The sequence below is a fragment of the Nelusetta ayraudi genome, unplaced genomic scaffold (assembly GCF_046127955.1).
Source record: "Nelusetta ayraudi isolate G7.1 ecotype Tasmania unplaced genomic scaffold, CSIRO-AGI_Nayr_v1 ptg000008l, whole genome shotgun sequence".
NCBI classification, from domain to species: domain Eukaryota; kingdom Metazoa; phylum Chordata; class Actinopteri; order Tetraodontiformes; family Monacanthidae; genus Nelusetta; species Nelusetta ayraudi.
The window spans coordinates 2,742,335-2,760,203 of NW_027466058.1; the positions used below are offsets into that span (position 1 = coordinate 2,742,335).

Sequence of the window (17,869 nt, forward strand, 5' to 3'; positions counted from 1 at the left end):
TTAACAATGAGGGAGACTTGACAGCAGATCAGCCCATGGCCTGGAGAACTACAGTGACTCAGAGCGCCACACAAATGCCTCGTCTATTTTTACAAGAGATGCCAAGGAGCAGAACTTACTTTTTTAATAAGACAACACCTCCATTTGTAGTTTGTCAAACCTTATGAGATCTGCTCTCCAGCCTGAAGTTTCTCAGAGCTGCATAATCTGGCACGCATAATGGAATCTGGTGGATTTTATGTTGCCATCTGGCAAAGAGTCCATTTAGCTACACCTCACCGGCCTGCAGTTAGCTGTTCCTCAACACGGGTGCCAAACTAAACTCTCAGCAAAGAGGAGTGAAGTGAAATCATCTTGACAAGAACAAAAACCCCTCATTGTCACGTTTTGTCCTTTTAATATGAGAATGCTGGCCGGCACGCTGCGATAACACTGCCGCTAAAGCAGCGTCCATGCTAATCTCTTTAGCGGCAGGAGCCACTAGCTTACGGCACACGGCAAATTCAAACTTCCTGTTCTTCCACTGTGGTTTTCGGAGGAGCTCGGAGCAAAATCACTACTCACCTTCGAGGCTCCTTTCTTCAGAAAAGCGATCTGATCAGCGATGGAATGGGCACCAGTTCGAAAACACTCGACAGTGGCTCGACAAAACAAAAGGTTTCAGAGCCTTGAAATGCGATGGACGAAATAACAAGGTGCCGAGCTCCCTGAAGCACGCCCTTAAAAGTGTTTTGCATGTGCTTTTGTCGTCAGGAATTCTTTCTGTTTCCTCCGTTCAAATGAACGCTCACTGATTGCAAAATGAAAAAGAAAAAAATTTATCAAATCGACCCTCTGGCAGCTCAAGGCACAACAAAAATACCACAACGTTTAAAGCATCAGGTCAGTCGCATGAAATCGTTGAGGACAAATAGAACCAACTAGGAAACTGTTCCCCCAAAGCCATTCCAGCGGGGACAGTCAAGAAGTCCTGAGCTGCTGGCAGCCAGGTTGGCGAACTGTGCTGTTTGGGAAGTCCAGGCCCTGTCTGATAGGAGGATTAGGGCCTCGAGTTGAAGGTTTACGCCTTAATAACATTAAGGGTGACTGGGCTGTGAGCTTGTCAGTGGAGTGTGTCCTATCAGCTCCACACACTTTGTTGTTCGCCACTTGTGTGTCGAGTGGAACACATTAACCGTGAACTTCCCACCGGGAGGAATTCGACTCGTGGAACCAGCCGTCGGACGAGAGGCCCGCCGTCGGTTTTGTTGGACGGCTGGCTTTACTTTGCCGACGTCATCTGGATTGTCGCCCATTGTCAGAGCATTAGGCAGTCTAGGTGAGATTAATCCTCGAAACATTGCAGAAATAAATGTGTTCATTTGCATTAGGTTAATAAAAAGCACTATCTCCCCTCCCAGACCTGACGTTTTAATTAAACTGGCAAATATTCGGGGGGGAAAATGTGCCAGATCCTGTTAAACTGTAACACACCCTCCTGTTGACCGAGGAAATCACACACACACACACACACACACACACACACACACACCAAAACCAACAGATATTGTAAATGCGGCGAGCAGCTCGAGCCCCAATCGATAGCGACGAGCCGGCGCTGATGCTCATGTGACACAGATGTACAAAGGCTCAGTAAGGACGGGAGAGTGTGGGGCCGGCGCTGTGTTTTACCGGTGAAGCAAAATCAATTAATGATTGCTACAATCAGACCTCCCCTCTTCACTGAATCCCTAACAGGCCGCAGTCCTTAACAAGCAAACGCTTTTGCTCTGAACGTCAGGGTGGAAACTTCCCACAATCCTGCCAAGATTGAAAAAGCCAAGTCCCGCTCTGACCATCACCGAGCGGAATCTCACATTTAGGGAATAATTGGCTGCAATGGTTGTCAGAGCTTAACCTTGGACGGAGTGAGGATTGCTGTCATTTAAAAACAGAATTCTTACATGCGGCTTAGCATTCTCCAAATGGGTTCAAAATAAATCTCACGGATTTGGGAAACATTGCGTCTAGAGTGTGAGGTTCACGAAAACCACAAAAAAACCCCAAAAAAACAACAACACAAAGCAACACTAATAGTCTGCATTTGAGTTTTTCATGCTGCTAGATTATGCCAATGCGTTCTCATTATTCACTGATACGGTGTCAAGGAATTTTCTTATTTTAATGTTAAGTCACGGATCTCACGTGTTGCTTTTGCTGCATAGGTGAACCCTCTGCCCTATTTTCTGATAAGGAGCCTGTGTTGCTTCATTTATTTATTTATTTAAGGTGGAGATGTCTGAAATATAATTGCAAAAGCCACACTTCTACTACAATCTGTGGTCTATTTTGGTTACGCAGAAATACGACTCCAAACTTTGTTCCTGTTGTTCCTTGTTGAAAATAGGGTGGAAAAAAATACATTGAAACATTTTAAAAACAGAAGGCTAAAAATACTGTGAACCAGAGCCTAGAATGAAAAATCGTAAAATGTGCATATTATTGGATCCCTGAGGACTTCAGGGGGAGAACATTGCGTGCAAAAAGATGCTAAATAAATTCAACAACGTTAACATATTTAGGTATTAATTTTCCAGCCTGTCCCAATGACAGGCTGCTAAATTCCATACATTGTGTGAAAAAGGTGATGTGTGTCGATACAGATTTATATATACATGTATGTACATATATATATATTCTAGTTTACTTTTGTCAACAAGAATCTGCTTTCACTGCACCTCTTTGTTTCTCCCACAGAGCACAAAGGGGCAAAAATTTAGATTTCGTCCACATATTCAACATCTGACTCGTGTGTGTGGGAATGAATTCACTGCCTGCTGGAAACCTGTTGGTGTTGGTGTATTTCACATGGAGCATGCGCATTGTCTATGCGGCCAGATTTTTAATAGGTGAAGGAAGGGGTGAAGGAAGGGGTGGGGAGGGACGCACTTAATCTTTATTATATCTCATGAGCAGCATTGTGGCAGACAAACTCATCATGACTCAGTGGATCCCCAAAGAGGGGCCGCGATTCTATCGCGCGAGTGCTTCATTCTAATTCGCTCTCGGCTCTGCCTGGACTGTATTCAGCACTTATCTAAGCAAAACACCTGTCCACATGATAGTCCTTTCTTTGGGGGCGCCCACATCTCACGGGGGACAAAAATGGAATTTCTCCACGGGCAGAGCCGCGGCTGCCACACTATTTAAAGGTCACAATAACCAGGACAGATAAGCTGGAAAAACTGTGGCACCTGCAAGGACAAAATGCATTTCAACGTGTTGCGGTGAGCGCGTGCGCCGCGGTGAAGGTAAGCGGCCCGTTGACAAAGAGCCGAAGTGGGTCCAATTTGTTCAAATTAATAAAGGCGAAATGAGTCACATTCCTGCAATACAATACAATACATGCACAGTGGCTCAGACGGCGTCAGACATTGAAAATCCATCTCATAGCCCAAGGTTAGAAGATGCTAATCAAGCTGTCTCATTAAAAAGATGAAGATAAATTTTACTAGACATAATAAAAATGGCTATGCTGATTATCTTTTTTTTTTTTTTTTTTTGCTTGACTAGTAGTGATCCCAGCGTAAAAACCTGCAAGACCGCGCTGCCGACTGTATCATTAGCTCACGTGTACAAATTAGAGCGGCGCCCCTGCTCCTCCCCGCTCCCTCCCTGCCGAGATCGACTCCCATCTCAAGGTTTCCTCACTTTTTCAGAGCGAGTCAAAGTGAAGGTAGAGGCAGTGGCGCGAGGCAGCAAGGACAAGTAAATTCATCATGTCAGGCTATAAAATGACAACAAGCCTAATGAACATTTTACAGAGTGCTGCACCACACACTTGAGTCACCCACTTTTTCTTTTTTTTTTTTCTAACGACAGGCTCACCACGGGAGGCGGCGCGCAACAAGCTGCAGAAACTCTCTCGCTCCGAACGGCTGTCGGCTTTTTCTGGCTTCTGATTTTTAAAACATGCAAAAGTTAATTTTCTACATGCCGGTTTGAAACGGTTGCTGCACATTCTGGACTTTGGAGAATTCACTGCCAAGAATGTTTGGAACAAGTCGCAGACAAAGTCATTTTCTCAGACGTCTGCATTTGAAAAGTGGTGGGTTTAAAAAATGTCATCATCTGTTTACAGTTGGAACCCAATCAGACTTGGACTCTGTCAGGCAGTCGCTTAATAAATGTGATAATAAATTTCAATTTACTTCCACAGACCACAAACAAAGCTAAATTCTCCTTATGCAGGCACAAGTCTGGCACCGACTGTGTTGTCTGGCATTGGAGTCTGCACACTGGCAGCCAAACAGCTATATTTCCTCCCACACGCCAGCCTGGCCAATCAACAAGCAGCCTCACATGTTATGCTAGGTCGATGATGAAGGAGAAACCGGAGAACTCGGATTTTAATGTTTGCAAAAGATGCATTGATGAGATCATCCTGGGAAGCCAAACTGGATTTTTTTCCCCCAGAAAAAAAAAGGCATATTTGATTTATTCCATTAGAATGTTTCTTTGGGTTAAATTACATAATCTTAGCCAGAGCTCAGCAGATGCTAAATGCCGATAATTTAACTAATTGTGCATATACTATTATGTCACATACAATGGTAATATTCATATTAATCACCACAAGAAAAGTTATTGCCTCAATTGTCACAATGTTTTCTGGCACAGTTTACTGACACAAGTCAGAAACTCTGTCACAAAATTTCCTCCCAAAGTTTTAAAGCAAAATAAATGCAACCACACAACTCGCTTTTCAGTTATTTCCTCTCAGTCAAAGGTCGGAATTTCAGGAGTCTCACAAATGCATCATTACTGAGCATTTTCCACCATCGGGAAAAAAAATAATTTAAAGTGTTTACTTGGTGGGATGTGAAAGGTAAAGCTCTTACATTCTGATGCTGATATTTGGTATCAAATTTTCAGCATTCAACAAGATGAGTTCATGGCGACTGTCTGCAGTGACTTGCACTCAGGGTCACAGCGGCGCTGGAGCTCTCCCAAGCTGTCTTGGGGCGACGCCGGTGTTTATCGCAGGACCACACAGAGACAACAAACTACACACACACACACACGCACACAGACACAGACACACACACACACGGATGATTCACCGTTGCCAGTTTGCTGAATGTGCACGTCTTTGGACTGTAGGAGGAAGCCGGAGTACCTGGAGAGAACTCGCGCAGACAGAAAGAGAACGTGCCAGTTCCACACAGAAAGTCCCCAGGGCCTGGTAATCGAACCTGCAACCTTCTTGCTGCGAGGCGACACCTGCTGCGGTACCGTGGCACCGTGCAAAAGTCCATAAATCTTCAAAATCCTCGGTGCTAATCCTCCTCATGGCAGTTAAGTTGACTTAGCTGCCACTATCAGTACCATGATTGTACATGTACCTTTGCCATCATGTAAAAGAGGTTACATTTTGAGTTCATATCAGTGACGAGGGCAATATTTATGTTATGTACGTTGTTAACGGAGGAGGAGGAGAAAACAGGTAAAGAAGAAATCGCAATGGCTTCATAATTACGACGATACTTACTATAAAAATACTATTTCAGGCAGTGTTGGAGTGGCTGGTGGGCACAGTCACATGCATCCATCATTAACGTCGCCGTGCACTTCCTGTTAGGACGCCACTGTCTTCCTACAGTTTGCGTCCGCCAGCGTGATGTGAAAACACAGGGCTTTAATCCGTCCTGCTTGTTCCACCAGCAGAGGACATTAATCTTCCACCAGTCACGTTGCCCCAACGTGAACTCTCCCCGCTAATAATTACATTCATTTGCATTTCATTTGCCAAAAAGCCGCGAGATGGCAGCCATTAGCCTGGATGAGCGGAAGCGACGTGCAGGTACAGGTCGGCGGGTCCTGTGGCGATGCTTGATCAAACAGTCGTTCCATGTGGCTAATGACCATTAAGTGAAAGTGCAGTGTTGCCGAGACGTTTCGGATAGTCACGCTGCCCCGGGGCTGCTGACTGCGCGATCGGGTGGCCGGAGCCGTCGGTCGGCCAACTGCTCCGTCTCCCTGGACCTGGCCGCTCTGCTTACTTTGCAGGGCTGACACCTTTTATGTCCATTACGCTGAACAAGGACTATGAGTCCGCATTACTGCTGCTGCTGCTGCTGTTGTTGTTGTTGTTGTTGCTCTTGGTTTTATTTTCCTCACAGCCGTGTTTCCAATACCTTAAAAGTGCTGGATGTCGTTCAAAGCATCTCTTCCCCCCTTTGAGCTCGGCTGGTTTTACTCAGCGTCTCATTAAGGAGGCCAGTTGCACCTGGATGACCAGGTGGATCTAATTAAGGAGCCGTTACTCAGCGGGACCTGGAGGCTCTCCACTGCCTTTTTAATTTGTCTCCTGATCTCTTGACACAACATATAGGTGTTTTCATTACAGTCACAAAAATTCAATGAAACCTTGCTTTTCCCATTTGGAAACTATCCAATATAGTTTTTGATTTGATTTATTTATTTCGAACATGAAGGAAAATGAGAAAATAAAAGGGATGCAAAACCAAAACATACGAAAGAAAAATTAAAAAATGAATGAATGAATGAATGAATGAATGAATTAATTAATTAATTAATAAAAAATAACAAAATAGGATAAGTAAACAAACACCAGTGAAACATGCCTTAAAATAATGTTATTCATGTCCGAAAAGGGGTAAAGCATTGACCAGTGCTTTTTAAAAATGTATTTATTTATTTTTTTGCAGGGCCCAAGATTAGGTTGATATGTTAACACGAATTTGTCTTGTATGGACAATGGGTATGTATGTATGTATGTATGTATGCATGTATGTATGGTTTTACTCAGTATTGCACTGGAGATGTTCAAGGATGTGATCTCAGTCTCAGGGTGCAACATTAAGTTGAATTCAGTTAGATAGTGAAAACATTGTTTATTTGAGCCTTTATGATGCTATTCAAAATAAATTATTTTTATATAAAGGTGAGAAAACAATGCATCTTTTTTTTTTATCACATTGGATTTTGATCAACTTGACAAAGCAATATACTGTACGTACCACTTGCTGAAAACAATGAGAAAATATATCAGTATACAAAATACTAGCTAAACTAATCTCAACTAGTGTGTGAGTGAGTGTAGCTGAGGGCCGATGGATGTCAACATTGCGTCCACACAACTCTGGACTTTTTCCTGGCTGACTGTAACTTGGAGCCTGCGTGCTGTGACATGGAGGTAAAATGGAATAGCGTCAGTTATGAGAAACTTTGGTGTAAAACACTGGTGTCGCAGGAAATGCGCCTAATGAGGCAGAAGCAGAAGGGCAGAGCGATGTCATTGTGAGTCATTTTGGATCCCTCCCAAGGAACTGGCTCATTTGGTATTTCATATAGATTTTCAATCAGTGTAATAGAGTGAGGAGTTCCTGGACACGGCTTAATTACTTTCTCAACATTGATACTGAGGAGGAATCAGCAAATTGATTTATACGAAGCGTCCTCCTGAGAGGCGCTCAGGACCGACCCAGGCACGGAGGCGCCTAGTTTGGAATCATTAATGTGTGTGTGTGTGTGTGTGTTTGTGTGTGTGCGTATCTGCTTAAATCGGAGCATTAAGATTTGCCCTCTTCTTGTCCCTCATGTTTGTCAAACAGCACACACACAAAAAAAAACAAATCCACCTCTGATAAGAAAAAAAATCAAAATCGCCCCTGTAATGGCGGAGAGATGATGGGCGAGGATGTTTGAGGGAGGGGAAGGTGCCGGGCTCAGACTGAAAGGTGGACATTATCTGTGTTTGGCTGCTGAGCTCCTGTAATTCCTTCATTGATCACAGGCTGCAACAACAACAACAACAAGCGGGGAAGTGAATAGAAGGCTTCAAACACCGCTCGCAGGCAGATGGAAATAGAGTCCTGCGGGTTTTAGACGGATGTTGTTTGGTTCGCGCTGTTCAAACCCCTCCAACCACCACCGAACATTCATGGCCAGATTCAGTGGAAATACGGACGATGATTCGGCTCGGGACGCAAGAAAATAAGTCCATAAAAGCTCACAGCAGCAGCACAAGAAGCTGGCTGCAGGGCCGAACTTCACAGCGGATTGGCTTTTGACAGGTTGACAGATCATTATAGCTTATCTGTATGAGGACAAAACTCAGGATAACTCAAGTTAGAGGCAACAAACATGGCGATGATTGAGGGATTTGAGGATACTGGGCACATTTCAGAATGCACCTACAATGCGTCATTATGTTGACCTTCTGTGGACCTTTCAATGCGTCATTTCTTTTCCGTATTTATAGCAGAGCTCGATGCTCTACAATAAGGTGATTAACCCTAAAAATCACAAAAACAAGAGTCTGATCCATGAATCCACCAAGAAATGTTCTGGTTCACTGCCAGTTTCTGTTTGAACAGCTCACATTTTGACACCGGGAGACTAAAACTACGCCAGTCGGAAAGGTCACATGACAAGTTATGGAACCATTGGCAATATAGTATGTGTTGCGAGTTTGCCCACCACTGTAGTGAGGTTTTGATGAATTAACTGTTTGAGATGAAGAAATGACCACGCTTCTATTTACCCACCCTTCCTTCATTCCACTTCCATTTCACTCCATATAGAAAATCCATTGGTCTTATTTATCATTTTCAATTTACCAGCAGCGACTGCGTCTTCAGCCGCTGCAATGTACTCCTGAGCCACGCAACCCGACTAAACATTGTTTTGATATGAAAAGCTCCTTGAAGCCGGAAGTGCTCTGTGAATAACCAGAGCAGACCTTGAAGATCCTTTCCATATTAATCTAGTTTGTTTATTTATTTTATTTTATATTTTTTTCCAGCACTCGGCAGCACTCATCATCCTGCGGGAGGATCCGTCGGTGACGCGAGGCCGAGGACGACACGCAGGGTGTCGGTGCGCGGGGCAGATGGCGCTAGCGTGTCGTCTGGCGTTGGGAGATAAACCCCCCTCGGATCCTGGAGCTCCTCCCTCCAGCTGCGATGATCAATGTGTTTCATTTTAACTGTCAGTGGTTTTGTAATGTCGATCCGAGCCTTCCTCCGTTTTCGCCACGCTGTCGCCAACTAGACCACCCCCCCCGCCCCCCACCACCACCACCTCCGCTCACCTGCCCTCTGATTAGAGGGGCCGTCGCCGAAGCCTTTGGTTTTTTCTGTGTTTTTTTTCCCCCCGGCGGCAGCTGCGCGTCGCGGCTCAGCTGCCTGAGCGGAGCGGCCTCATTAGGGCCACATCTCAGACTTTGTCAGCCGCGACTCGGAGTGACGCGAACTTTGCCGCGCTGTGATTTATGGTCACTGTTCCACGCTTGCGAGTTCCGTGAAACTTCTTTTTTTTTCCCACCAGTTTTGACGACTGCATCACAACAAGAAGAAAGTGTTTGACGAGTTCCCGTTTTTCCAAAGTTTTGGCCATTTAGTGGCGGCAACAACATCGGCTGCGTGCCCTACCTTTGGGTACTGCTGGATGGGAATGAGGACTCTCTCGGACAGCTTGATGTTTTTATTGCTGATGACGTCCAGGTATTTCTTCATGTCGCCATCTTTCCTCAGTTCGTCACCTTCACACTTTTCAATCTCTGGAAGGAAAAAAAAAAAAAGACAAAATTAGGAACAGCAGATGAGAGGTTGGTCGTTTGGGCATCAAAAAGCTCCGACTTTGTCGCTGTCGATATTGGCGATATAGCAGACGTGTGCGGTTTCAGATCGATCCTCATCAGAAAGTATCAATACTCCCCTTCCATGTCAAGGATGGTGAAAAGTTGCTGTTTCTGTTGACACCCTGCATTTTTTCTATTAAGAGGGAGATTTTTCAGATGCAGGCGAGGCTGTGAGCAAAAGCAGAACAGATTGAAGGGGGCAAACTGTTATTCCCAACAAAAACATCCGTCTTTCATCCGACAAAGCGTCAAGCAAACCTGATTAATATAATTCTGGAATAGAAATGCTGCATGTTGTGTTTTGTTAAACGGCTGATGCAACAACTCAAGTCAGACTGATTCAGCTGCCTGTCAATAAGATGCTCGCCGGCCTCAACCAGCACCGTGAACCAAGCGAGCCAAACCCAACACAACAACACAATTATGTCACATCTGGCCGGGGACACATTAGGAGGGAGGAAATTTAACTACGTGCTGCATCACGCAGCAAGATTTCCGCTGATTGGCCGCGTCGCTCAGCTGCAAAATGTGCTCTCGCTGCAAAAACGTCACAATATGAGATTATCCAGCCGGCTCCCGACACCTCCCCTCCACATCAGGAGCCGTAATCTCATGATCCAGAAATTCCAATCAGAGGAACAACGGGGGGAAGAGCGGCTCGCTCTCTCGGCCCGCGGCGCTCCTCCTCGGTGCAAACGGAATCTCTCGGCTGGCTGTCGGCGCTCTCTGATCCCCACGGCAGCGCAGGACTTTGGCAGATGGCGGATTAAAAATGCAAACCGTCTGATATTATCAGCAAGAAAAAAAAAAGAAAAAAAGAAAGATTGTTGAGTTTAATCAAACTGCAGCATCATGCTACTCCTCCACTACACCTTAACGGTCCTCCAGTGCATCCTCAGGATTGCTGCAGTAAATTGAAGGTGCAGAGACAAACAGCCTGGATCCTCACCAAAAAAAAAAAAAAAAAGCCTTGAAACTCGATGATATAGTTTGATTAATGCTTTCAGGGCACTTAACCTGAAAGTCGCTATACATAAAGTGCTGCAGAGGAATGACGCTATCTGTTGTGCACCTAGCGGATTTCATCCTCTGCTGCTAATTAATACCCACTGGGTTTGCCGGACAATAAAATGATACCGAAAGGGGAAACGCTGATCCTCGTAAGCAGCAATAAAGTCGGGACACAGGAGGATCGCTCGGCACTTTGCGAGCGTAAAAAAAGCCGTCACCAGGAGTGGGACAAATCTGCTGGGACGAAGGCAGCTCTCGCTCATTTCCCCTCACGCTACAGCAGCAGCAGGGGCGGCGCTGCTGAACTGAGCCCCCAAAGATTCTTTTGCTCATAAATTCTTGTTAAATATCTTGTCATCAGGATGAGTTAAAACTCTGCAGTCTTTTTTGGGGAAAACGAAGAAAAAAAAATCCTCGGCATGACCTTTGTGTGCAGCCCTGTCTCCAGTTATTAAAGGACGCCTCTGCCCCCGCCTCTTCCAATATTCGCTCATTACACTTCTGCCATGACACGCATCCTTCAGTTTGACCCGATAGAGGGGGCAGCCAGTGTGATATCGTTATTGTCGAGGAAATAACAGCGCGCACGGCGGCCTGACACGCACGGTTCTCTACCATCTTGACACAATTGGTCTGATTGTGCAGCCGGTCGTCCCGGGGAGCTCATTTTCAGCTGGAACACGCTGTTTCCATATTTTGCAAAAACTCTCACAAAAGTAATGAAAAGAAATCAGCAAAAACCGCCTCAATCTGGTCGACAAAAGCATTGGAAGGCTGCCAGTAAATGGACGAATTTTCATCCAGAAAGTGAAAAGGATTAAACTGAAAGAAGGCTTCAACTGAAAGGTTTATTTATTGCTTTTTTTCCCGTTTAACTTTACCACAAGTGTGAGATCTGACTTTTCAAATCGCTGAAAAATATTTGGACTTATTTAGGGACCAAATGCATGCAATTGGGAATTCGGAGACACTGTTTTGCTACCTAAATCTAACAGAACTCTGCTGTTCCAATCTTAATACCTGTTGCAGGACTTTTAATCCCTCTCCTCCAGTGATAAAGTCTCGCGTATTTGTCGCAGTCCTGAAGAAAAGGGGTGAATTCTGTTTCGAAAATGGATTTCATGCACATTATTGGGCCCAACTTCTGTGTTCGATAACGAGCACGTTTTATTTTCTCATGTCCTCACAGATTAATTCTGCAGGAGGCAAGTTTTTTTCTTTTTTTTCAAGCCTTGTCATTATTGTGAGGTGTTTCGCTTTCAAATGGGCTTAGTCCTCCTCTGCTTTGAACAGAGTAATCATGCTTTTATAGCCCATGAAGACGATTATACTCGGAGACGGCGCATAATGAGGGGAACCAATATCCTGGTCCGCAGCCTGCCAGCGGACCCGGTAGGAGACCAGAGAGTGAGGGAGGCGGTGGAAGGCAAAGGAGGGGAAAAGGGAGGAGAATATGAACCTTGCAATTTATACACACATTTATTTGTGTGTGTGTGTGTGTGCAGAAACGTTCACACTCATATCGTCCCTGTCAAACGGGGAAGAGCGACGGGGGCCTTAAGATCAGAGGAGCGAGAGAATTTGCTTTGAAGGTCACTGGTTTCACTCCTCACCCACTGGGTGAAAAAAAAAATATCTCACTGGAGGGGCAGTGGGATGGTGGTGGTGGGACTGAGTGAGTAAAACACTCAGCAGCTATTCTGGTGCTCTTGATCCCCTCTGTTGTGCTGCCCAAACTGCTTGAGCAGAGCAGCTCAGCGGCCAAGAACGGAGGGGGAAGGAAAAAAAAACGGCAGGGTTTAACTGGGCAGCCACCAGATAAAGGCGTGCAACTGTATGAGCTAGGATACAAGGATTTTTTTTTTTTTTTGCTTCCCGTCGTGACTTCATTTTAAGCACGTTGGCTTTGGTCAGTATGCGGCAGCGCCGACTGGGGAGCAGCTGGGGGTTCAGTTCTGGACACGGCGGCCGGGAATTTGAATTTAAAGGAGACGCATGGAGCCGAATTGAAGCTGCTGCACGCGCTAACTGCCGGCGTCTCCCATCATCGTTCAGAAATGCACGTTGGCCTTTCAGTTGCCTGCTGAGTTACGTGCATCACCAAAAAACACATCAGCGCTGAGGGAAAACGTGCGGCGTTTCTGGGATTTTTTTCTTTAATTGACGTGTGCCAAGAAAGCACTTTTGCGACTGACCGCGCCGCTGCAGAGAATTTTTTTTTCCCTGCCCTGATTTTTTATTTTTTATTTTGCAAATTGCACCGACCTGAAAAACATCAGTGTAAATGTCAGCAAAGGCATCAGGAAAACGAAAAAGAAAAAAAAAAACACTCCGAGAAAAGAGAAGGCGCTGCAGTTTAAGGGGGGAAAGCAGGACGGGAGCCGAACGTTCGTCAGAGACGATTTTGACTGTTTGTGTTTCCCGTCTGCGGTTGCCGCTCGACTTCCCAGTCGATGCCGCTGCCGGAGCAGGCAATTTGTTCCCCCTGCTGAAAAAGGAACCGCTGGTTATAAATGTGTCCAGAGTCAAATGCTGATGCCGGGTGGGGAGGGGAGACAAGAAATGGTGAAAGTTGCGAGACAAAAAATGAAATGCCGTCCGGTTAGCAGTCAAGACACAGTGGCTGGAGGCTGCGGTGACATTTCTCAATCTGCAATCTGCAATCTGCGTCTCTTTTGAACAGCCTGATTCGTCGTTGTCCGGCACTGAAGGAAAAGAAGAGCTGTTGTGCGTCCGGCGGTACTGTATGTGTTTTACGCAAGGAAAGGCAGGACGGCTGTGAGCAGTTTCGAGGCCCCCCCGGGTGACTCCAACTTTGAGAGCCCCGACTTCTATAAAGTGACTCCGCCGACCGCCGATTCCCCCTGCCTGTCGAATGGCACAATATATTTCACCAAAAGCAGCGGAAATAAATCAATCTAATTACTCAACAGCCGCAGCAATAATTGCTTGTTCACATCAAACGCAGAGGGGCGATAATCGCTCCCTGCCCCGCGGTTAGCCGCAGCCCTTTTTAAATTATGCACCTCTGTTTGTCTGCGTTTTGCAATTCATGTGACCGGCACTGCGACGGACCACATTTGTTCACTGGCGAGCCTATAGAATATTTCGAGAGCTCCACTTCACTCCTAAGGCCACCCGCAGCGCGGCGCCAATCGCTATTTCGCCAAACAATATGCGCTCAATCACCTGTTTGCTCCCCACAGAATCCTTCGTCGACAGCCTTGCTGCAAAATGACAAGAGCTCATTATCATGAAGCAGATGGCTTCTTTTATAATTAAAATAATAATATATCTAACTTACAGCTATTTGTCATAAAAAATACAGCAGGCTTAACCTCGACTGAAATTTATGCGCAATTCAGCAGATAAAGTATTACTTTTTAATCAGCAGCTTCATTATATCTACGTATCTGTTGGTCATTTTTGCATTTTCCGTTTTTTTTGTTGTGTTAAAGGGATAGTTTGCGAACGTGAGCAGAATGAAGACACGTTAAAATTTGTCTTCTGTTGTTCCACCAACTTTATTTTGTGAGGAAAGTGTATAGTAACAACGTGCATTCTGAAAGCGACACAGGACTAATTGATGGTTTAACCAGGTGCCTGTTCGGCTTCACACACATCAGCAACGATTCGCCGTTTGATTGATTGATCCACTCAGCCGGCCCTTTGTTCATGATCGGTATCTGCTTTCTTTTTTCTATTTTTTTTGTCTCAGGTCTAATTGTGTTCACTTGGCATCCTGTTCCCTCCAGCACTTCTGTGTCAATCTGATTACTGCTCTGTTGGATGAAACAGCACATTAGCCGTGGGCTTGTAGTGGTTTTAGAATATGATAAATTAGGACCGAATGCCCCTCCCTCCAATACCTGCCAAACATCTGCGGTTTATAAATGAATTTAAAGTGATTTAGAGAACTCATTTCAGTGCAACTCCAAAAGAGGGGAAGACCCGAGGCCTCAGAGGTAATCTTCTTTTCTAATCAAGGTCTCATTTTAAAGCTAAACACACGCTTTCCTTGTTGCCTTTTTTTCTGAAACTTCTCTCGTTTTAAGCGAAACTACAAGTTGCGGCGTAACATGATCTGATCTCCGCAATCTACCGTCTGAGTGCTGCAGCTCGTCCACTCACTCTCATCTCTTGCCTGAAATTTTCACGACCTTGGAATTTAATCTTATTCGACCCGCGCACCCATTGTAAGTCGCTCTCGATAAGGAGAGACGGCTAAATGCCCTAAATGTAATGCAATGGCTTTCTTCCCTGAAATGGATTTTTTTTGTGTGTGTCCTTTCGATAGGTCATACCACGTGGGTTGGTCTTAATCTGTCGCCCAGAGCTGGGTCACTGACTCATAATGAACACACTGGGAATGTGAGATCGTGACAAGAGATGCATTACAGTCAATTTCATTCTTAGAGGGAGGACAGTCCTCTTTGTGATGAGGAATCACCCAAATCACTCCCGGGGTTGCACAGTGCGACTCTCAGAAGGATCCGATCTTTATGTTTCACCCCCGACTGCCGGGGATGACTGCTAATCCCAAAAAGACTCCGTTTTTAGCTTCCTGAGGCTTCCCTTAAATGTCTGTGGATGGAGATATAAACAAGGGAGACGGAGACATCCGGACAGCGGAGGAGGAGTTGTCTCTGACTTCAAAGAGGTACCAGTAATTGATATGTGCCCTTTGTGATGTCATAAAGACCTAATACACAGAGGTGCATGTCTTGCTATGCGCCCTCTGAAAACTGGCAACAAGCAAAGGAATTAAAGGAAAGATCGTTGCTTGGACACATTGTTTCTGGAAAACATTGGTAATATCAGGCCTTTCATAGAAGTCAAATTCAATTATTGTCATTCTGTATTTCGCTGTTTGACAGCAATTGTGTTTCGCGACAATGCTTAAAAAAAAAAACAAGACAAAACAGCAAAATGTTCAGCTTGTTTGTGGATCCCCTCCGGTCATAGTCACAAACAAAGGCATCAAAAGTTCTAATTACATCCTCTCACTATCTATTATCCACTTAAAACGAACTGCTGCAATGCACTGGAAGGGTCCCTGCGACGTCTGATTGTCTTTAATTAAAGGTTGAAGCCCGGAGCTTCCAGCGGCTCTCAGCGTTCTCAGGCTGTTTGCTCACGTGCAACGGCAGCACCACTTCACCGTCGGCCTCTTCCGAAGCCTCTCTGCCTCGGGGGGCAACACTAGAGCGACGCCGAGACATCGCCGCGTAAACAGCCGACTCGAGTGCGAATAGAGTGACTGATGCCGATCTCAAGCCGCTGAAGGCTTCAGTCAACGGCGTGTCAGACTCAGACATTTTAATATCGCTCTGAAGTGGCAGTTAAAGTTTCTGAATGTTGACAGTCACGACGGCGTGGTTGCATTAGATTTTCTCGTGTTCCTCCTTGTCCTCGCACGCGCTCATCTTTTATTCAGGAACGTCGACAGCGTTTGGATCTAATGCAGATTACTATGTATTGTCTGTGTACCTCGCAGCACAGCGCCAGGGGGGGCATTTCCAGATATTGTATAATCCATCAAAAAAGCTTTTTGTGACAATGCAGACTAGATGCCGGGACTGCGAAATAATTTAGAGTAAATGTTCCACTTTTGCTGTTATAATGAAAAGACGAGCAGACAGTGCAGACCTCTGCCCACCCCCCCGACACCACCTCCAAGCTAGTTACTCCCCCTTGTCTATCAAACCTGTTCTCCTCTGCTGCTAAGTTTTCTTCTTCATTACAAAGCCAATTGGATTTCGTGGAAGGACGTGGGCTACGCGGTAGCACGTCTTGCAGGAAGGAACAAGAAAGAAAAACACAACAACAAAAAGAAAAAACAAAACAAAGGGGAGACACAACAGGGATTCGGTGAAGCCCACATTGTCTTGGATTACACCCACTTGCAAAACGAGGACAGAGAGGAACTCGCACAAAACAGCAAACTTCGGCTGAAAGTCATTACTTCTCTCTTTTTTTTTGCTGAGATAGTGCAACGAATGGCTGACAAGCGGCATAATGTTCGAAAAACGTTGCTTTTACTTTACATACGGCATGAATGCCTTCCATGCGCGCGGCCTGCCTCGCAGCAGGCGCTAAAGAGTCGCTTCCCCCCCGAACGCTTTAACTCTGCTCGAAGAAAAAGGCAAACGAGCCAAGAGGCAACGCGGCTCCAGCACGTGAATATATGAGGCTGTTAATGGCCACCATAATGAATCCACGCAGCATTACAGCAGCAATTTTTTTGTTACACTGTGTGCGGCGTTGAATAATGCAGAGAGGCCTGCCTCCATTTGCCATTCAAGGATAAATAGCTGTAAATCTGTGCAAATTTGCAAACGCACCCCCATCCCGCCGTCCACCGACACGCGCAGCTCGGTATTATGCGCACGAACAAAGGCTTGCACGCAGCGATGACGCCCGCGAGAAAGTGGCTTAAAAAATAAACACTGTTTCCGCCGACTGACCTCCATTCGCTAGGAAGACGCGCAGACCTCGACACCGCTCAGCGCCTGAGCCGACAGTTTACCCTGGTGAGTGTCCACTCTCGCTGGAGGATGCACTCACAGCCTGCCGCAGCTCATCACCGTTTCACCTCAACGACCCCCAACCGAAAGTTCCGCTGCTCTGCATCCTCACAGAGCTGCAATGAAAGTTTAATTTAACTCGATCGCTGCTTGCTCATTGGGGCCGAATAGGCCAGAATGTTCAGAATGTTCAATCCGGTCGTGTGAATCAACCCCCCCCCCTCCCCGAATCAATCTGTCAGGTGTCTCATCAACACGTTTTTGAAGTGGGAAGCTCGGCCGGATGAGGCAGAGACCGGGGAGAGGAGCCTCCTGCCACAGCCCTGCAACGAATTCATCTGATTTCACCACGTTCAGGCCAGTTTAGCTGTAAGACTCAGACGAAATGAACAAGATGTGAACAAGTTCCTCAAATGTAGAAATATAGAGCACAAAATCACCTGACGTGAAAAGGCAAAAGCGACAAAAGTTCAACTCAACTGAACCTGATTTTTTCCCCCCAGGTTTGCGGTTAAAACAAATGAATGCATTTCTTCCCTCCCAGATTTTATCTGTGTGTGTTTTCATACACAGCTGCAGCACTGGATGAATTGTTTACTCTCTGACTTGTTTTCTCCTTCCTGTATGTAAAGTGTTAGGTGCCCCGTGTGACCATGTGTCTGTATGAAACTGACATGAAAGCATA

At 45.7% G+C, this 17,869-nt stretch overlaps 1 protein-coding gene across 2 annotated transcripts in view; it reads right to left on the minus strand.

The window, feature by feature from the left end:
* khdrbs2 (KH domain containing, RNA binding, signal transduction associated 2) overlaps positions 1-17,869 on the minus strand; it is a 65,285-nt gene that overhangs the window by 45,915 nt on the left and 1,501 nt on the right. For both annotated transcript variants that reach the window (XR_012926071.1, XM_076018746.1), the window contains exon 2: positions 9,438-9,565. Coding sequence is in view for 1 of the 2 variants with exons in the window: in XM_076018746.1 (XP_075874861.1) it covers positions 9,438-9,565 (128 nt within the window). In the remaining variant the exon portion in view is untranslated. The remainder of the gene's footprint in view (positions 1-9,437; positions 9,566-17,869) is intronic.